A 22,989-nucleotide genomic window follows, 5' to 3' on the forward strand; every position below is an offset into this window, starting at 1 on the left:
TATTCGAGAACAATCGAGAGCATTATCTCGCATCTATATATATCAGAAAAACTAAACCGTCAGTTACCAGTCCGCAGCATAGTCCCGCACGAAGTAACACGCGTCGCATTGTAAACAAGTCCGCCGCCGCCGCCGTCGCCGCTATACCTAGTGTGTTAATCTGTTTTAATAGTGGCTACTCCGTAATTATTTTATATTTTTATATCTCGTATTTTTAAAATGTTCTTTAACCGTTGGTGAGCCTTAATAATAAAATAATAATAAATAATAAAATGTCTAAAAGTACTACATATTATGATATTTTTAATGTAAATAAAAAACAAAATAATCTAACACACGAATCACCAAATGTTTTAAAAGACCATTATCAGGTATATACTATTTGAATAATATGCATGATATACATTTAAATAAATTGATTTACTCCAAAAAATATTTTCAGGACTTGTTGGACATATCTAAACAAGATTTAAGATCAGAAATGACAGTTGCCAAAAATTGTATTAAAAGTTCATGCGATAAAAATGATTTTAAACTTGAAGATATAAAAAAATATGTCTCAAAGCAAGTCTACCCAAATGTGTACAAATTGTTGCAAGTGGCGATCACTCTTCCAATTAGTTCATCAACATGTGAGCGTTCTTTTTCGGCAATGAGACGCTTAAAAACATGGTTAAGAACATCTATGCTTCAAAATCGTTTCAACACAATTTCAATACTTAATATTGAAAAGGATATTGTAAAGCATATTGACAATGACTCCATAATCAACAAATTTGCAAGAAAAAATAGAACAATTGTGTTACAATAATTTTAATAAACTTTATTCTTTTAATGGTCTTTTTTTGTTGTATTTATGTGTACTTATAGGCTGTTAAAATGCTTTCAGATTCAATTCAACAAAATATGCGACACAATGTGTTTCTTTGTTTTTCGATATCTATCAAATTATTTGAATGTAGTTTTTATTTTAGTTTAGCCCCCCCAGAAATTCTAATGGATTTCCGCCTATGGACGTAGGTATATTTCATTACGGTATTCCGATTTTTCTGCAATATATTATTATTAACGATTTTAAATCTCAATTTTTTTCTTAGGTGCACCACATAACTTACGCATACAATATTGATATAAGTATCATAAAAAAAGCAGGGTGCAAAATCAGATCGATCGTGCTCTTAACTTAAAGTTTGACAATAGGTAAATTCGTTCTATAATACTAAAGCTGCAGATAACACCGAAGTTGGCTCCGTTGAACGAAAATAAGCTATGTTGCGGCGAGTGGGTTTGGGAGAAAAAACAATAAATAGTGCACTGACATCATCTTAAAATATAATATATTATTGAGGAAGACTATAACCTGTATGAGGCTAGTATACATACTTAATTAGTTGTTTGGAATTTAAAAAATACAGTCTACAACAGGTGGTCGGTTTTGCTGAACGCGAATTCGACATGTCGGACGCGGGTCGAAGAGAGAAAACAATAGTAGTTCCGACATCCTCTCAACACCGAAAAAGCTGCAGTACACGTAAATACGAGTTTTTTAGGCTTTAAATATTTATCAGATGTTTGTTAAATGTAGTCATATCACCGGTGAAACAATCGAAAAATGTCATTCTCCTTTAAAAATATTATACGCGCATGAACGACATATGTCATTATATTATATTCAATCAAGACCGCTAACGGATAAAACGTCTGTAGATAAGTATAAAATAATAAAACTATAATCTTCATCGGACGATGATTTCACTATTCTTCGAAAATTTTACGTGCGCTGGACAATAATAATACGTGTACACCGCATCCTGGAGACAATATTTTAGCGAGGTAAATTAATAATAAAAAAATCCTAGGTTAGGAAAAATTGGAGAAATTTAGAAAATAACGAAGATCACATTTTTTTCCATCCCGATTAGCAATGCGATTTTTTTTCTATTTTTAATTATCATTTCAAACCGGTTGTCGGCACACAGAGACGTCACGTCAAAATCTAGTTCAAACCATTACCTATTCTTTATTATTTATAGAAAAAAAGTGTAATAAAAAAAATGTAGTTGAATCCCATTATTACCTTAAGGTCAGTTTTAATTGCAAATATCAACATTTCGTCAATGTATGAGATTTTTTATGATGATATTATACATATTATATACAATAATAATATGTTCGTATTTCGTTGACGATCGAATGAAAGATAATAATAATGTCGGTTTGCTTTGTTTAACAGTTATAAAAATTTGTATTTATAACGTCACATAATGTATATAATATATTATACATAATTATTTAAATGTAATACAGTGGTGTAATAAAATATCGACTGACCTCTAAAATACAATTGTAACCATTGGAAACTAGATAGTTTGGAACTGGATACATAAATACGCATAAGAGAAATTAGTCTTCATCACCTGAAACAAATAAAGAAATACCTTAATAATATGTTACTAACGATTAGGTACATCAATCGGTCTAATAAATGTATCCGCATAAACGTTTTATCGTTATGATAATTTATGAACAACCATATAATGGCGTTAAAACGGTTTTATTAACTGTATATTATATGTGAGTATATAATATCATGTTTTGTTTACCGAACTCGGTAATATTATACCCGAGGTTAGAACTCAGAGTTTTATTATACCCGAGGTTAGAACTTCGAGTTTTATGGAAAATATTTAAAATTATTCTTCTTTTACGACGATAATATCAGTGCGTCGTTTTAGATAGAATATATATTCTATGGATTTCGGTCGTAATCGAATACAACGGGGCATTTTCCGAACAAACCTAATTTTACGACGTAGATATCAGCCAATTGCTGTAAATGTGTTCAAATTTGTAAACAGTGATATTCGTGTTATTCAAACACCTCACAGAACTCTAAACGAACGTCGCATTTGGCCGATGCACAGTACGTAATGCCTATACCGGACAACTATAATATACATTCCGAGTTACATTCCACGGTTTTGCTTAATAAATTCAACCGTATACGACGCTCAGACTTTGAAGTAATAATATTATGTTTATCGAGGAATAATCATTTAAATAAAGTGCCGCCGTAGTGCTATTCCTGGAGCGTCCTTGAATATTTAATCGTGGCCGATGGTCGTCCGCCATAATAATGTTCTGACGGAATGTAAAGCTCTTTCTTTTTCTGTCGCAATCGCGCGCTGCCAGCTTTATATACCTATTGGACGCAACTCGCAAGTACATACTACATAATATACATAACTACATTATTATTATAATATATGCGTCGGCATAATAACAATACATTACTGCACGAGGAAATTAAGATTGATAACGAGGGCTATCGCGTTTTTTAATTTAAGACGTTACGTTTTTTAACGATTTCCAAACGTTAATGTACCTACAGGGTGATTCACCAAACACGTTCACCCGATTCTTATACGCGTTCATTGGATTGTCAAAATTCATCAGCGAATCCCCCTGTATAGATACCCACCTGCCTGCCTGCCCACCTGTTATACCGGCTGTTCACTTATCGTACATAATATTATTGAAGTGACGGTCGACAGGGAAACAGCAATTAAATGCGAAATCATACCTATATCTATGTAGGTTTCGTACAAAACTACGTCTTATCCGTAGCGTAGCGCTTGTCTGACGGGATCGGTCTTGAAGACGAGTGCAAGGCCGGCTCGAAGTATATAATATGTAGGTAAAACTGCAGTGTTTCAAATTATTGTAGGGGAGGAACATTTTGATTTTGCCCAGTGCACTATTTTCGATTGAGACGGTCCTAGATGAGTCTAATATACAAATTAGACAGAATTTTTATATTTTAATGTGTAATATGTTTTGCATACATTAATTATTGTATTGTCCGTGTTCGGGTATTAGAAAATAAAAATAAATAAACACACAATTTATCAATACGTATTGTGTAGTAAAAATTGCTTTGCATGTATTTTTTTACAAATTATTGTGTGGTTTCATATTTTTAGAACCGATTTGTACCGACTAAGGGCACCTAATCAGACATCGGGATGAATTTTATAAGTACACGTGTTATACTATTTGCAGTAGATTTGGATATCTTACCACCCCACGTATTAAATGTTCTGTAATGGGCATTTTGAAATTGTACATTTTTTAAAATTTTAAAGTTATGATAGAACTTGTATCACTATTACTATAAAGGCCATGGTAATATTCTTAATTTTACATTTGATAATGAGTAGATTCGCTTTAATTTCACAAATAACAGAGTAAAAAGGATTTTTTTTTTTAATGTTATAATATTATATACGTTACTATACGTTAGTAAAACAGAGACAACGTACGACACTCGTCCTATAGTCTTAATGTCTCGTCGATTCCACAGTGAATATATTATCATTTGACTGATTTTATGTAATGGGAACCAAACTGTTCTCACAAATAAGTAATAACATTACAAGTATAACATGTTTTAAGATGAAAACTTATTCGAAAAGTAATTTATTTAATTGGAAATTATTGTGTAAAATACGAATCCCCCATTCGATACACGCGTGTTCAAAATTATTTAAAATAATATGTAAAATTATGTAAAACGAAATTAAAATCGTTTTAAACAGAATCTCTTACAAAGCTAATAAATTATTATTCACAGGAGAAGGATTCACACGCTAGTTCGCGGTAGGCACATTATGATGGATACATGCAGAAGGTGTATCGTAATATTGGTAGCCAATTACTTGTATGAAATCGTAAGTTATTAATATAATTATGCCAAAATCGACTTATCGTTGGAGCGTTGCGGGAGAAATACTTTCATGTTTAAAGTATTTTTATTTTGTTTATTTCGCGCACACATAATATAGTGTATACCTATAAATATGATTGCCTACTCACACCACAGCGTGTAGGTATTCCACATATATGCAGTGTTCAGTGTATGCGTATTGCATAAATTGCATAAATTTTATTTTAAGATCCAGACGGTATTGCATATATCATATGCATGCTGTATCGAACGCGATGTTTTGCGGTCCACGGCGTATCGCGTGGATTTATATTATAATATTGTCTACATAATTCGGTTGAATCGCATTTTAATTTATACTATTATAATAACATGTATACGCATCGTATATTAAATAATACAATTTATTATTGTTATAACCGTACATGGTTAACAACGCCGCCGCGGTATACCATATGGTGCCTGCAACGTGCGTGTCTTGGACCGTTCAACTGTGTATAACTCGCAAATATAATATTATGCCGCTACAGATGTGTGCCTGCAATGAATGTGCATCGAAAGGGTTTTAAGATCTTTGAGGCATTTAAGGTTTCGTGGGAAACAAAAAGTTAAGCCATTGAATTATATATTGATTTTACAATGATTTGTGTGTGGGTGTGTGTGTGTGTGTGTGTGTGTGTAATTGTTTTTGGATCAGTGATCACCTTTAATTTTTTAGATCAGTAAAAATTCTCAGAGTTTCGACTTCGTGGATGGTTTTTAGTAGACAATTATTTCAAGTATAGCCCTTTTAGTTTTTCGTGCTATTTATAGATGTATAAAAATTTAAAAATTTAAGTTTTTTTTTTCGATTTATGAGTGATAACATTTTTGTTTTCTAATTACACATTAATTATTTTAAGTTATAATAACAGCTATTAATATTACAATACGTATTATTATTATTATTAATTACTATATAATATTATAATAATATATTAAACAAATCACATATACCTATGTGTGATTTGTTTTTTATAAAAATCAGTTCTATTTACCCTTTATAATTAATATAAAAATAAATTACTAGCAATATAATTGTAATATAATAAACTATCCTTAGAAACATAGGCTGGTGCCTGGTGCAGACCATCGCCGCTCAGAATCGTCTTTTATATACAACAATATTTATCGTTGAATTCAAATTTAAGTCTAAACACAACCATTACAGTCATCTAGTCAATGACGAGACACCACACATTCGACACCTTCTATATTATATCAGAGCGACTTCACCATTTTTTTTTTTGATTATAATTTCATATGATGCATATTTTTGTTCCCAATAAAGAGTATAAACAGCAATATATGAGGTATAAAATGTAAAAAATTATCTGCCACCGAAAATCGAAATATTTTTGGTTTTTTGAAATCATCCCCATTTTTGATTTCTTTTGCTCGTGCCAATACACGCAGCGCAGCTTAACGGTATTAATGTATTATGTTAGACGGTATAATCGGTATATAGAATAGAATACGAGCAAAACTTTCACGTTTTGATTTCGTTTCGTTAATATATTATAATTACATGCAATAAACTCATGTGGCAGAAGAAGATTAAAACAATTGAACTGTTTAAAAAATAGAATACGAAAATCACGCATCCACAGAGTTTCTTCTACAATAATTATTGACTCGGAAATAACGACGTTATATAGCTGTATTTGGTAACGTACCTACCTATAATATAATTATATTGTACAATATTTCGAATAAAACCATATCGTTCGTGCGTTACTAAGATCGTAAATTCGTAACACTACAATATAATAATATGTATTATAACTTATAAGGTTATTTGTTTTCAAACTGTTACACACTTACACACACGCGCGTACACGTGTATATTGATTCTTGCGTGGCCGGGAATTCAATTTTTTTTTAAATACCTATAATAAGTATGTTTGACATTTAAGGTTTATTTTTTTTTTTTTTATAGTAAACATAAATAATGAACACGTTTTTTATGCGAAACAAAATGAATACGTTACGTATTAAAATTTAATAACACGTTATTTTTTTATGAAATAAACAAAAAACTTACATAAACCTTATTGTAACATTTATATTTTATTTTTACATCTTATGTATTTTATACGATGGGTAGACCTATAGGTATTTTTCGAGAAAAATAGCACTAGTCACGAGCCACGACAAATGACGACAAAAAAAATAAACAACAGTTACCTGTATTTTATCAACGGAAGAGTGACATGTTAGCAACAATACTCAATTTAATCGAAATAACTTCAAATACGGTTTTTTCTTCTTCTATGGTTATTTAAACAGTTACATCTGTCAAACGCGTATTTTTATATATTTTTTTTAGGTAAGTAGTTAAAAAAAACTAGATTAAATTATTTCCCAAACTATAACTGTGTTACCTACCTAAATATTTTAAATCTTTAATCATAATAGAATAAATTTGCATTGTTATAATATCAAGTTAATATCACGGCTTGTTTAAATTATGTTATTACGTTATAGATATACTGAAAGTTCACATGCGATGCCACGCGTAAAATGCCTTGAAGACAATTCAGTTTACAATAGGTATATATATATTATATACTACTTACCAAAGGTAATTGTTTCTAAAATATTTAGCAACTAAATATAAAGTGTTTAGTGTAAATTATGCTAATTATTAAGGTGAAATTTACAAACAAAGCAACCGACGTCTCAATTAAACTATAGTGTTTTATCGTAAAATCGTAACGAACGTTTTCAAAACGTACAATGTGTTAATGATAATTCAGAAATTAATCATACAAACTATCATCTAATAAGTAGGCCATTTATAATCACATATATGGTTTGTTTATCTTAATTGTTTTTAAATAAAGGTCATACAATTACGCCTGCATGTATATAACTATACATAATTGTATAAAATATAGAAATCCCATCGTGTCTTTGATTAGTTTATACATAATTTATGTTAATAGTAGATTTCTATAATACATTATAATTATGTAGGTGACAAATTTTTTGGGTATTTGATATCACGATTTCGTGTGTGTATTTATTTCCATTTGAGTACCTACAAATGTATAAATCGACGCGTTTAATTGAATGTGATGAAATTGTCAATGTTTATGTATTTTAATTTAGTAGGTCATGTACATGCAGCGAATATAAGTAGGCACCTACTTGGCTACTTAGGTCGATGGCGGGACATTCTGTTTGGACAATTAGATTTTTAATATAATAATTGTTGTTAGAACCATACAATTTCTGTGATGTTTGATTCGGGTAAAGAAATTATTCGATTAGAAAAACACCGGCAGTTTGCACGTGTGAAATGTAGTTGATGTGGAGTTTTAGAAATCAATTTCGAAAACTATTTTGTTTTACACGTTGCTGGTGCCAAAACGTAAGTATTCGATCTCGTGCACCGCATTTGTCCACGATGACGATAATAATATGTCAAACCGTATAAATCGATCTACTATTGATGGGTTACACCGATGGCGATGCGGGGAGAGAGAGGGAGGACTATAAACACGATCGATGAACAAAAAAATAAATTTCGTGGACATATACCACGTGACAAGTACCGCGGCTTTAAACGCATCGTGCATAATAATAATATATCATAATTTATAACAATATAAGCGCACAAAAGGTTTCCGACGGTGCAGCAGCAGCAGCATGCCATACACTACCATAGGTATAATATGCGCTGACGATGCGATAGCCAACGTATAAATAATAGGAATAAATAGGTGTGCGAGCCAAACGAAGAGAAAGTCAAACAATCGACGTTGTGTGTATTGTACACATCACGGACGCGAATAAGAGGTAAACCGAAATAAGTGTTTCCTATTGCCTATTCCATTATGGAGTGAGTATTATATATGATATCATATCGTCGTACTGTCCGATAACTATGTAAGTCAGGGGACAGGCCAAACGATCGATCTTGGACGATTTCAAACAGATCTCCCACCCTCCCCCTTTGTTAGAAGAACTTTTTATTAAACATTCAGTATGTATAATATACAGTTTACTGTGAAATGCCATTTTCTCGCATCACGACTCGAACAGCTGAATACCGAGCAAAACTACTTATGATGTCATTTATAGCAGCGCGTCTTCGTTTAGGAGCGACGACTCCTAATCCCCAGATAATCAATACCTATAATAACTGGCCAACGATATGCATTTACAAGCTTCTGCGCCAACAGAGCATGATATTGTTAAATTACTTAGAAATCGAACGTGAAAAACTCATTTTTAGATAACTTTACACTTTTATTTTATTTTTTGTACAAGCGCCTTAGATCTTCTATTATTTTAATATTACGTATATAGGGATGATGAACGCTGAACAATTAAAGAATAAAACTAAAATGTATGCAAGTCGATCCTCGAAGAAAAAATATACTCTCGATAGATCACAAACAAAAAAACTTTGGGCCCCCTGATCTCGAATATCATAAGCATATTATGCTTACTTTTATTCGGTGTATAAGTGTATGGCATTATATGTATACGGTGGCGTAGGGTTTTGAATTTTGATCCTAAATTTGTCTCGACGAGAGTGAAAATAAAAACCAACATTTCCTTTATAAAAGCTCTACAAAACGTGTACTATATGTTTATATGTGCCGAACCTCATACGTTTATATATATTTATTTTATCTACTTATAACCGTATATAGCAACACGTAATTGTATTACGATCTCAGCCCCGGAGCTCGGTCGGCTCTCGTTATCGTTTCGAAACGTCACGAAATCGACTTTCGTCACCGGGTCGAATTATTATTATTATTATTATTATTACTAGTATCGTCATGTATACGCGCGAATAGGTTGCAAATAGTTGTTTTAGGAATCTTGAGGCCCCGGGGCTATTCATTCGTTCGAGAGATCTGTCACAAACTGCGCGAAAAGTACGTTTTTTTTATTCATCAATTATTTTTATCGATTATTAAATTAAATATTTTTTTATTTTTTTTCAGCGATAAAATGACTATTTTAATACTTCTTATAAGATGCCAAATCATTAAGGCTTTACTATCTACCTATACCACTGTATAATATAGCGGACGCATTAATACGTGATTTCCCTTTAACGCTCGATTTAGTATAGATTTTATCATTCAAATCTGAATTCAGATGCATTCAGTTTAGTTAGGAAATACTTTCGTGAATATTTTTTAAGAAATAAATTTAAAAATCAAATTTAATGATGTTTTTAAAATTAAAAATCATCGTATTATGTCGCTCAACTACGAAACAATGTTATTTGTATTACATTATACATGTGTACACCATTATATAATTGAAATGGTACGGAAAATGTCTTTCAAAGCTATATCGTCTATTGAAACAAAATAAACAAAATAATTTTAACTTACAAATAAAACACCACTGCAGCAGGTAATTGGTAATAATTGTGGTTCATCTTCTGATCTGTTATTCTATCATACCTACAACAAGTACTATACCAATCACAGTCACAAAAATTTTCATTTCGATTTCTAACGTTTTGGTTTTCGTGAAAATGCCAGACTACCACTGCTGTCATCCCTCGTTCTATGTACCTACTCTGCAGGTAGTTTCGGGGATATTATTGCGATAACTCAGTGATGATACGACAACTCATCAATCCTGAACCAAAAATCGTAGCCACGTCGACCGAATTCGCACAATAATCATAAATCATAATATATTCCCTCAAGCCATACATGTAAATATATGAACATGATGAAGAAGTTACCCCACATGGAGTTGTGTGATAACTCGTTTCGTTTAACTCCCTTATCAATAAAAAATCTGTTTTTTCTTCGTTCGTCATGGTCGTTATTATAAATAGAGAACGGATTTTTAGGTTTTACATATATTTTTTGACCTATTATGCAGCGCAAAGAGGATAGGACATGTGAACGATTTATCAATTATAGAGTTCGTAGAAAAAAATTGATTTAGCATATTTGAACATATTTTGGAGATTGGAGAATATTCAGCCCACTTTTCACATTTTAAAATATACTGTATTTATTTCTCATAAAAAATACTATACTTAGTTAATTTCTCAAGTTGTGTTTTTTCATTTGCATGATAATGACTTAAAATCGACTCGGTTGAACTGCAGTTAACCTCAAAAAAAAGCAAAAGAAAATAATTAATACATTTATTCTGCGGTTATCACAAGTATCCTATTGCATATTTTAGCGTTGAATCCATACATATCAGTCTGAAAAACATTCGCAAAACATAATATTAAACTTAAGAGGTGCGTTCATTGTTCGTATTCGTACAAGCGAATATATTTAATTTATATTCAAGAGTGTTATTTAAATGGCTGCATCCGAATTGCGTGCCAAAACTCAATTTTGGATCGAATTTGGTACAAGTTTTTAATTCATGGGTGCAACCGAATTGCATGCCAAAATCGTGTAATGTACAATACTGCAAATGAAAAATTTCACTTTCTACTTTTTCAGACTTATGACTGTCATTCGACTAAGTTTAAGTGGTGTGGTAAAAAAATCGAATACCCGCATCATAATATGATTACCTATATAGTATGTAAGAATATTATATAAATGTATATCAATAATATTAATTATTTCTAAAAGTAAATTTTTATAAATTACATTTCCACTAAAAATAGGTTTTCTAATTTGTCGATGAATTCGAGCCTTATTGTTATTTTATTATTATTTTATTATTTTCACATATTCAATTAATTACGTCCGTTGTGAAATTTTCTTTGAACTATCTTTATTGTTTTTAGTAGTTTTTTGTTTTGTTTTGACAATTTATTGACATATGAAAATATTTCTACTAACTATAATTGTTTGAGTTACCATTAAAGCCATGCGTAGCTAGGACGTAACAAAAAATACGAATCTACCATGTTATTCCACAGTTATGATTTTTTAATGTTTGTGTTTTGAAACGTTTTCAGATCTATAATCGTTCTTTAGGATATGTGCTGTATTTATAATACTTAGATATTGAAAAATTGTAATCTAAGTTTGGAATCAGAGATACGCTGGTGGTCGACTTTCAGTCAGATTTAAAACAATTCGTCCTCGATTTATGATAAAAAAAGTTATACCACATAGTATAACATCGCCTGTCTAGAGACTTGCAGTAATCCGCATGTTATAAGACAATAGTAATATGTCGTCGTTATGTGGAGACGGTTGCGTCGTCTAAAACTACACACTCCCAGGTAATATATTATTATTACTATTATTATTTTTACTATTATTATTATTATTATTATTATTGTAAAATAATTTTCCTTTCTTCCTATCGCGTGCCCTTTTTTACCCGATTGCGTGTACATTCTTATAATCTCTTTCCCCATAGACGTCACGTTTAAATGTTATTAAGTAGGTATTGATATTTTTTTTCCACTTTAAAATATATATAACATTAATGCATAGTCGCGCTGACTGAATTATTGCATAATATTTTTATACACTTTTTTGTAGAATAATTCATAATCGATCGTCTATTATAAGCATAATAGTTGTTTTTCCTGACGTAATTGAATTTCATCGACTATACGCGAGTTCATAAAACATTAATTATTTACTGCAGCGGTGGTTTAGAATATTTAATGTTTTTTCTTATTATTATTATTATATAAATATATACGTTTATATTTTATATTCATATGCCCTATTAAATATAAGGCATTTGCGAAGTTTTTTTTTTATGTAAATTTATATGTTTCACTTTATATTTACTACTCTGAAAATGTCCGTTTTGTTTTTTTTCTCGTACCAACGGACGAGTGAGTACCCCATACACACATAATATAGTTGTAAACCTATATAAAACGCATAAAATTCATCATCTGTGGCTGGTACATAAACAGTAACACATACACACACATATTAAAATGTCGAAACGCGCGTGTAAATTGCATAACGAAAATCATAAATTATTAATCGTGTACATACAAAGTGAATTAAATATAAAGGTATGTTGTAGCAGTACACGTCACGACGTATTCATCATTCGACTCCGCTGCAAACCTAACTAACCTAACGACTTGCACCGAATATCGTTTTTTTTCAACAATTGCAGTTTATTATAATCTCCGAGATTCTATCGAGCAATGAGCAGTGTATATAGTGACGTAATATAATGTAATATCGTATACATATTATAAAGCATATTATAATCGTATTGTAATATATAATATAATATCTGATGATGCCGCGGTCGTTAATTATTGGATAACCGAGCTGCAATTAACGCGCACCTATATACCGCATATACCGTAATACTGCAGGTGATGATGGCCGTTTGAGAACAAGACACCCATCGTAAACATAATACAATATGATATTATACTATATTATATTATATATACATAGGCACACATTTAATTTGGTCGAAAACCTTATCAACGTTCATTATTCTATGTATATTTTTTACATCGAACAGTAATGACCAAACATGATGATTATTATAATAATATTATTATGTATACATCCGAGTTACACAAGACGATTATAACAAAAAAAACTGCAGCTCGCGTATAAAGCATCATTTATAACATTATATTATTATACAACAAGACCAACAACCACCTACGCCAGCAGTAATTAACGCTATTGTTGTTCTGGTGCATTACTCGTCCCAAGCACGCACTGCATAATAATAATGAAATGGAACATGCCTATTCTGCGTATGTACTAGCGCGTAATAGTCACAAGACCCTACGTACGAAATTGTCTTACGCATTATCCGTGATGGTCGATTTTTTTATTTCCTCTTACACAGAAAAGCTCATACTGCGATCATAACATATTGCATAATTACACATAACGCGCATTACATAAATCCTTAATGAGTACAATTTATGTTACAATAATGATCGTTTGGCCGTACAGCGTTGCGATGTAGGCATAGGCCCCGGCAACAGGTCGCCGTTTCGCTTTGACGAACAGGCGTGTTATGATATATGTATTATTTGTATACTTAGGCCTTGGCGAATTTTCCATCGCATGTGCCATTGTATAGTATAGCATACTGTCCATCAAAAATTTCGGCCAAATAAGAATTAAATAGTTGTATTCGTGTAGACGGATTAGTTTATAACAGACCTAGATATAATATAGTATATTCAAATCGAAAATAATTTCAAAAATCGTCAACAGGGCTGCTAACTATTATATAATTATATCAGAATTGATATCAGGAATTGTCTGCACGAAGTTGAGCCGAGTTTAACTTAAGCCAACACACGACAAATGACGTAGCCGTGAACCGGGCTTTGTATGCGTTATATTTAAGTGTGATCGCGACGAGCTTTCTACTGCAGTTATCAAAGTGGCTCTACGCGTGCAATTAAGATTGTGGTATCCTCACCACTGATAATATAGTTACGCGAGTGATCGTATGGAAAAAAATTGAATTCAAATTAATCGAATTTAAATTTATTGAATTCAAAATTTGGCATCAGATAGCGGATCGATAAAACTGTGAAGCCGATGTCACCTATTACGGAATACGACACGCGACACTGTGGAGTGAAGCTGCAGGCTTAAAAAGTTTAAACCTCATACCAACAACTACAGCATATAACCATTATGGAAACAAGTATAGCAAGTCAGTTCAATTACAGTTATATATATTATATACATAACGCTATGTTTATATTGCACCGTGCATATTATTAAAAATTAAAATTACTTTTAAAATGTATTATTTTTTTAAAGATGCCCTGGTGTATATATTATCTATATATATATATATATATATGTAAAACGATGTAATAACGTATCGTTATTAATTATTTGGCAGTCGTGATCGCGGCGGCAGCAGCCTAGAGACGACCAGCCCGCCGGAGTACTTTTCCAGCGACCGAGAAAGTTTACAGCAGCCCGCGCAGGTATACATATAAACATGAACCTATTCGTGTATTATAGATTATGCCGTTGACAGTTATTGCATTTCGACCGGTTCGAAACAGCGAAAATCCATCAAGACCTGCAGCCGGGCTGGCTACACTTGGAACGATAAATAATAACGATTTGGATTTCGCGTCCCGCGATTATTAGCCGCGCGTTTGTTTATTTTCGTTCATTTGATCCGTCTGACGCCGCGGCATCCGCTGTACAAATTACACAGTAGATCGGTAAAAAAAAAAATCAATTTTTCTTTCTTTTTCTGCCCGACGAAAACCTCCCATAATGCGTGCGCCGTATCCGTCTATATATAGTAACGTTAGAATCATTATTATTTATTAATATACGATGTGAACGCATAAATGATATTAAAATTATATAGTGCCACCACGTCACTCTCACTATTCATACCGACCGTACCTATTACCACTGCCGCTATATTATAATATATTATTATAAAATTGTTATTATTATTATATTATAAACGGTTGTGGTTCCCATACGTTTCACCGGGCGTTACAACTTTTTCAAATTGTAACAACTATAACAACAACAAAAACAACAATTATGACGGCAGCGGTGCGGCCGGTAATCACGTCGGAACCGCGGTCGTGTTATGATTTTCTTCGTTTTCGTTTTCAATACTATGATCGTAGAAATCCAATGTTTGTACGGTGTGGTCCATTCATATAATTTATAAAAAAAAAAAATGATTTAATAAGAAGTGGTTTTTTTTATGTCACTAAATGTTATTTTAACGACTAACACCAATTTATCATTTTTGATTTAAATTTCTTAATCTGAAGCAAAATATTTTCTAGAAAATGTTGGTGTGTGTATATAAATACAGAACAATTACTGCAGAAAAATCGGTTTTTAACCATTTGAAGTCAAAAAGAAGTCGAAGTCGTTATGAAGACAGACAATACGGGGACAGTCGCCTATGCACCATTCGCCGGCGCGTTATGAGCACCCGCAGTGCCTACTTTTATAGAATATGACTTATAATATAGGTGCGTATAATTATTACGTTATACATTATGTAAATCGCTATATCATTTGATATCGTTGATTTTAATATTGGCAAACTGCAGCCGCACAGTAAAATCACTTAATTTATAGTCGTTTTATTACTAAACACAACTAAATTAAAATCACTATATATCATGATAAAACGAAAAAAAAAACTGGGTAAGTTCTGTACAATATTATACGCTGTACTCGATTGTATGGCCAATATTTCAAACCATAGACATTTGCAGTAGAAATTGACTAGGAAAGTCAATGCAATAGCCTCGAGGACGGTTCGTCCTGTATACAGGTACTCACATTCCACGTGTTGCAGACGGCGAGGCGGCCGTGGCGATCGTCCCCGCGTGAGAAACGAAACGGTACTCGTCGAGAACCGTAGTTTCCCCGAAGACAATAGAGACAGTCAGTGGTCTACACCGTGATTATACCCGGCTTGTCACATGCCCGCAGTGCCTGCTTTATTAAATTATGTATTATTATACGCCAGTTTAATTACGTAGGTATGTACATATTGTATACCGTTGTATGTTAACCGCGGTCGTCTTCGATTTTAATTCACAAACAGTAAAATCACGTCACAACCGTTGTGTGATTATAATATATGATTATGTCGAGCGTGTGCCTATACGAATAGCGTTTAATTTCCACGTGTACGACGACGTTTCGACGACGGCGTGGGTGGGGGGACGGGGAGGGGGAGGAGAACTTCTCTCTCGGAGAAGACTTTCGCGGGAGAATAGAAAAGCAAATTACACTATCGTCTATATCGTAGTATTATGATGTACGGCATTTGTGTTTGTCTCGCCAACATAATATTATAATATACAATATTATATTGGACCGGAGGCTCAACAGGTATATAAAATGATCGTGTTGTTACATATTATAATATTATAACGCACCGCGTAACGGAATCAATAGTAATAGTAATAATATCTTTAAATTATCTATATACATGATTTTCCGCAGCAGTAAATTGTGATTTCGTTGTATTACTTGTACTCATAAGCTCTGCGTGTACCTTCCACTCTGCACGTAGACAATAACGAGATCAGCCTGTGCCGATGATGCATAAATTAAACTCGATACATTCAAACCATCCGCGTACAGTACCGACAAATTGGTCGAGTGTCCGACATGTACAGTACCTATACCTATCATAAATAACCTACAGACGTATAATTTATTTATTTTTGCAATTTACGGCAGACGGCAAATTTTACAAGGCGTATACATAAAAATTATAAATCTGATTTAGAAGTAATGAGTGTGACAGATGATATATAGAAATGTGAATTAAAATATAAAATACAAATTGAAAAACAGAGTCTCAGAACCAAATTAAAGTTTAATATATATAATTACCCGTATATGGTTTGCTATTATAATGTATATAGGTAGCATTCTATGAACGAAATAATTGTATTCATGACCTGCAGTTGTGTTGGCAGGCAATACGGCAAATAGCTGGTGACTTCTAGCGTTGTAGGGAGAAACACCGCGGTAGGGATCGAGCAGGAAACGGAAAGGAATGAGGATAGATCGAGCGCATATATGATACCATTATAAAGAACGAAGAAATGTTGAAGTTGGAATCGGGCGGCGATAGGAAAGAGTAGCTCTTTCTTGAGAATAAAGAAGACACATATTATAATAATCTGTTGTGGGCACGTTTTAATCTTAACTAGTCCTTCGCAAGGTTAACCAATTACTATTCGTTTTTACGTGCATAGTACATAAATAGATTGTATTATATACACGGGGAGGCTCAACCAGAAATAATGTTGATATTATATAAACTTTATGGCTATAGTATAATATGCAGTTTAAATTACACTAAATTAGATATTATTCCAGCAGTGAGATAAGGTACCTAAAGATTTAAGAAATCCAACCCGATAAATAATGGTATATAATTTATACCACATCACGAGTGTTTAATGGTCATCAGAAATATGTTCAATAAGGCCAAATTATATCTACTTTGAATCGTATATATATATATATATTAACTCGTATATACCTTATACTCAAAGACCAAAGATATTATTATACCTAACTTTAGTCCATGATTACATTATTTATATTTATTTATGTATTATTTATATTATATGCGTATATTGTGTCTATATTCTGCATTACGTTTGTTTAGTACTATACTACTATATATAATAGTATGCACTGTGCTTGTTAAATTATGCTGAATTAAGTCCATTGAATCACGTATGTATAACATTAATAATGTTATATATTATATTAATTAGTAAAAGTATTCATGTTAGTGACAAAAGTTGTTCTCGATCAGATAAAAACGAAATTTGTTCAGTTTATACAGTGTAAATATAATATACGATGCACGTAACGGTACCTCGCTATACTGCAAATTGACAATTTACTCGACACTTTCAAATCTATAGTAAATTAATATCACTATTACTGAAATACTAATTAAATTAATACATTTTTGTTACTATCTATAGACATTAATCATCGTGTTATATTGCCCAAATTACCAGTTTTCTCAGGCTCGTTAGTCGGTATAATTATAAACATTTAGCTAAAAACTTTAATTAGAAACTAAATTTTATGACTAAAATGTGTCTTTACAAATATATGTATTTCAATTAGTGTAAATGTGGTGATTAAAATAATTTATATAATATCTATAATGATTATTGATTTCTACCTAATTATAAATTATAATACTGTTATCGTTATAATCATAAAATTTAAATAGTAGTTTTATAATAATAATAAATCATTAAAAAATTGTACAACGAAAAATTATAAACGAAGTTAAGATAGCCGTTATACAGAAAGTCATAGTTATAACATATATAGTTTATGCTTTATACCTGCAACAAATTACAACGCCATTGTACTTTAAAAACTTCAAAAACTAACCAACATCGTATAAGATATGCTGTTTAATTTTTGTCATTCATCTCAAAGTATGTAAATTATGTTTGCATGCTAAGTGGTCGTAATAGTTATTGCAAGTATTTCACAATAATGTGTGGTTTTAACGGGGTTTTTTGAGAAATTGATTTTTAGCCAATAAAAACTCAAAAAGTTAAACACAATATCTTTTATTATGGATACGTATAATAGTAGATTAATGAACTGAAGCTGCAGATGACACAATTTAAACAAGTTATTTTTAATATCCTCAGTATAGAAAAAAAAGTATGGCAAATAATATAAGATACCTACTCAAGCACAGTTTTAACTAAATCTTGACATTTTTTTGTTGATAAACGAGCTGTACGCCTCTACTCTGAATTTTTTATTCAATACAACGATTTATCATTTCATCAAAACACTATTAGACATTCGCTCGCAATAAGTATCGTGAAACCAACAGTTCCGTCAATTTTTATAAAAATAATATATTCAACACTAACCAAGTTAAACACGAAACGTTTTAAAATAAAACTGGTGTGGCATGGAGGTATCTGTAAATAAAGTAATTTTCGGTCCTCCAACTCGATTTGGTTAGGTGTTCATAACTCGTAAATCGTATGACATATTATTATGCAAAAACAATAATGTTTCTATTTTTTTTTTTTGAGGGGGCGCCCGAGTGGGTGTCTCGCGCATACGGTTATCTATAGTTGTGGCGTGAACCTTTAAGCACACTTGCCATGGGTGTGTTTATATTTTTACCACCTACTATATTGTGTCACTACACCACCCTCGCTTTTTTCGAACATAAATATACCAGTGCATCCGAATTGCATGCCAAAAAAAAAAAAAAAAGAAAAGAAAAAAGTGTCAAAATACCATGAAATATATCAAAACGATTTGTTGTGAAATAATTGGGTACCTTGTATAGATAAACATAAACACATTATCATCATTTTTAATCATTTTGTGTAGAATATTACTTAAAATAAAAATTACATTACTACTAGGTATTAATAATAATTATCGTTTAAAACATTATTATTTTCTTTCATTAAATGTAATCATTTTTATACTGGGTGTCGTGTATTGTTTTTGTACTTATACTCAACAATTTTTGTAATAGTTGATTGAAAAATAAATAATTTTCAAGAATCTTAATTATTTTTTATTTTTATTTTAAGAAGGTATATAAAATAAACAAAATATGATGTATGTATAATATCCATGGTCCTGATAATTTGACTTGAATTATCACCCTTCCAAGAAATTCCACGCCATTTCATTTGGAAGACTCTTTGTAATAGATGCAGGCATGCAATTTGGACGTTTTCTGTTTTTTTTCCTTTTTGCCATACTGTAGCTATTTACAACGTCGGGTTGGTCATCGTTAGCCTAAAATCTCAAAAATAAGCTTTTCCGATGAACGCCACTGCAGCTGTGGCTTATTAATATTATTTCATTTTGCACAATAATGTTATGCTGTTAAGTTTCGTTTCGACGTTCCGCTACAAATTTGTTCACAATATACCTTAGCTATACGAGTGCGGCAATACGTGCTAATTTTTTCCCGCCTTATAAACAATGGGATATGGTTTCGCTCGTTCGAGAGATTTAACAGAATTTCATCGTCGCTTACACTACGCTGAATAACGAAAACGCTGCAACAATTAAAATATTATTATTACGTCATTGCATTTTGCGGCCACAAACTCATACCGCGGTCCGCCCGAACACAATATCTATCCATCATAATATTATATCAATCGAGTTGCGCAAATGGCGGTGCTATGCAGACATAATTTTTTTATCTTTCAATTTCACCGTTCGTGTTTGAATTATACGATGATATGCTTGCAGTTCAAACAATGGTCGTATATTGGAGTCTCGCATTGGCTGCAATACAATACGACAATGGAACCTATCCGATGGATTTATGCTCTGAATACCTCTCAATGAAGGTACCTACGTATTATAATATCTGCCTTATGGGTAATGTTCTGCGACGTCAAAAATAGTCCGTTGACGGTGCAGCGGATGACGATAACCCTAATCGGTACCCGAAGACGACGGTCCACCATAATAATGTAATAAAATATACATAATATTAAGTGATACGAGTGCGGTGCAACGTGTGTGTGTGTGCTGGTCGTGTTACGGATTATGCACCGTTATAATACAGGTACGCAGAGCTGCAAACTCGTCTGCGCCATATTATAATAATAATAATAATAATAATACGACGACGACGACGACGACCATAACATTACGCTATATTATTAGCCATACGGATAAACGTATACGAATACGCAAGATGGTATTGGCCGATGAGGACCGAATGACATATCACTCATAAATACGGTTAATCACATTTTATGTCTTGTGAATTAGAAAACTGCACTATTCTAATACTATTTTTTATTTTTTTACATCTTTAAGTATTATGTAACTATGTTGTGTGTTTTGTTGTATGTATATGACGTACAAAGAGTTTGACCTGAGAATTTATAATAAATAAATAAATACCCTAACCGAAAAAAATGCTCGGCGATAATAATTTTTGCACGTATTCCACGTGTTCGCAAATTGCGAAGCAAAAAAAAACAAAAATAATGTCAACCGGTTTGACCGAAAGCTTTCGATTTCTTCACTATGATAAATTATAATATTAAAATATGAGTATATGCGTATAAACTGCAGAAATGTATTATCATAATATCGTCGTCGTAAGTGTGTGTAGACGGTAGATATATTATATTAATATTACATATTATTATTATTATGTGCGCACATGTTATGCCGACGTTTTTCTTTGTCTTCTTCGTCTCCATCTTCTTCTTCTTCTTCTTCTTCTTCTTTTTTATCTTCTATCCTTCAACTTTTTCTACACACGCAACGCGTTGTTTGTCGGTTAACCTAGACGGGAGAATGCGCATTGAGCGGCCGAAACAATCTTGACCGAATGCGCATAGTACGTATAGGTATATAAATACCGGTTATGGTCACTCTGACCTTTTGACTTGACCAGCTACACGTCCGACGCAAAACTCGTGAATATAGTTTACGCGTGCAGCTACTTTACAATATGGTATAAGAAGTAAGAACCATGGTGTGGAGGTTTTTTTTTTTTTTAATTGTAACCGATTATTATTGCGACACATACACATGCGTGTGTGGGGACGAAAATCGGATAACCGTAAAAGGTCGTCGTTTATATTAAATGATTGTCAACGATAATTTTCAATTATTATCCCATTACCTTGTCAAAGTATTTATAAGTATTAATTTTAATATATTTATATAATGTATTACTATTATGTATTTATGTATAATAAATGCATAACATAAAGGTTCACCGAAAGACCGCGTAATTGTATATTTTACCGGATTTAATATTTTAATTACTATACATAACGATTTCATTATCGCACCCCACGCACGTCCTTCAATTTCCATTAGTATTTAAATATGAATACATTCGAGTAACACACAATAGAATGATTACTGAAGGATTTGAATGAACCCGAACGATAAATATGTTTTTACAAATTACCGATTAATCTTTTTCATAGAAAAATTTGTGCATTTTCTGACATATATTTAATAATAATATGCAGTCCCGCACTGATAATGTATATAATAATAATCCTAGAGGTAAAGTTCGCGTAAACGTAAGGTTTTCGGTATATTGCGCTTGACGCCTATACCTATCTGAAATGTTCGTGTACAAGTAGGTATATAATTATAGCTAATAATTTAATGATGTATTTTTGCGGTAAACCATTTTTAATTTCAACAACGGAAGAAAAACTTTTTATTTAATTTTAATTACGCATTGCGTAGTACTAAATAGACACTTACTGGAATATTAAAAATATTCCATTCACAGTAGATTAATATCCAAGTTTCGAATATTTCGTAAAAGAGATTAATGCGCTCAACTAATATGAAATATAATATATTATCTACATTGATTAGAGGTAGAACGACGTTTATGACGTGTCGCTCTTCGGTGCGATACCACAAGGCAAGACACAAAGACTTATAATGGTGTGATTGGAGAGGAAAAACACACTGACCCGCGACGGCCGCGAAATAAGTATTATTTCAGGTAAATTACACTTTCGGGCAATCGTTAATTAACGAAACACTACTTTAACAACTACCTACATACTATCATTAATAAAGGAACCTGTACGCGGTATCCAAGGACCTCCGTCGAAAAATCCAAACTGCCGTCTGCCGCCTCGCCCGTACGGTCGGCCGCGTCCGACGCGCATCATCGGGTGAAGACGACGACGTCTACAAAAAATACACGCAAAGGTAATTCTAAACTTCCAAATTAGGTATATATACCTACGTATTATATTATCGTCACACCGCTCGCCAGGTGGGTCTCAT

General features: G+C 32.2%; 2 protein-coding genes across 3 annotated transcripts in view; one reads left to right on the forward strand and one right to left on the reverse strand.

Moving 5' to 3' along the window:
- The window catches only part of LOC111029242, a 96,887-nt gene that overhangs the window by 56,263 nt on the left and 17,635 nt on the right, over nucleotides 1–22,989 (reverse strand). Inside the window, exon 2 of one of the 2 annotated variants that reach the window (XM_022308194.1) lies at nucleotides 2,332–2,417. The exons of the other annotated variant lie outside the window; for it this stretch is intronic. The gene's annotated coding sequence lies outside the window, so the exon portion shown is untranslated. The remainder of the gene's footprint in view (nucleotides 1–2,331; nucleotides 2,418–22,989) is intronic. 2 annotated transcript variants of the gene reach the window in all.
- LOC111029243 lies at nucleotides 8–842 on the forward strand. The gene is made up of 2 exons (XM_022308196.1): nucleotides 8–371; nucleotides 443–842. The coding sequence occupies exons 1-2, from the start codon at nucleotides 273–275 to the stop codon at nucleotides 809–811; spliced, it is 468 nt and encodes a 155-aa protein (XP_022163888.1). The 5' UTR covers nucleotides 8–272; the 3' UTR covers nucleotides 812–842.

The sequence above is a fragment of the Myzus persicae genome, unplaced genomic scaffold (genome assembly GCF_001856785.1).
Source record: "Myzus persicae strain clone G006 unplaced genomic scaffold, MPER_G0061.0, whole genome shotgun sequence".
NCBI classification, from domain to species: domain Eukaryota; kingdom Metazoa; phylum Arthropoda; class Insecta; order Hemiptera; family Aphididae; genus Myzus; species Myzus persicae.

What these genes read in the sequence shown, in the direction of transcription:
- LOC111029243 (XM_022308196.1), top strand. Translation starts at nt 273, where the DNA reads ATGTCTAAAAGTACTACATATTATGATATTTTTAATGTAAATAAAAAA. An exon ending in TTTTAAAAGACCATTATCAG is followed by an intron (nt 372 to 442) that starts GTATATACTATT and finishes AAATATTTTCAG; the next exon opens with GACTTGTTGGACATATCTAA.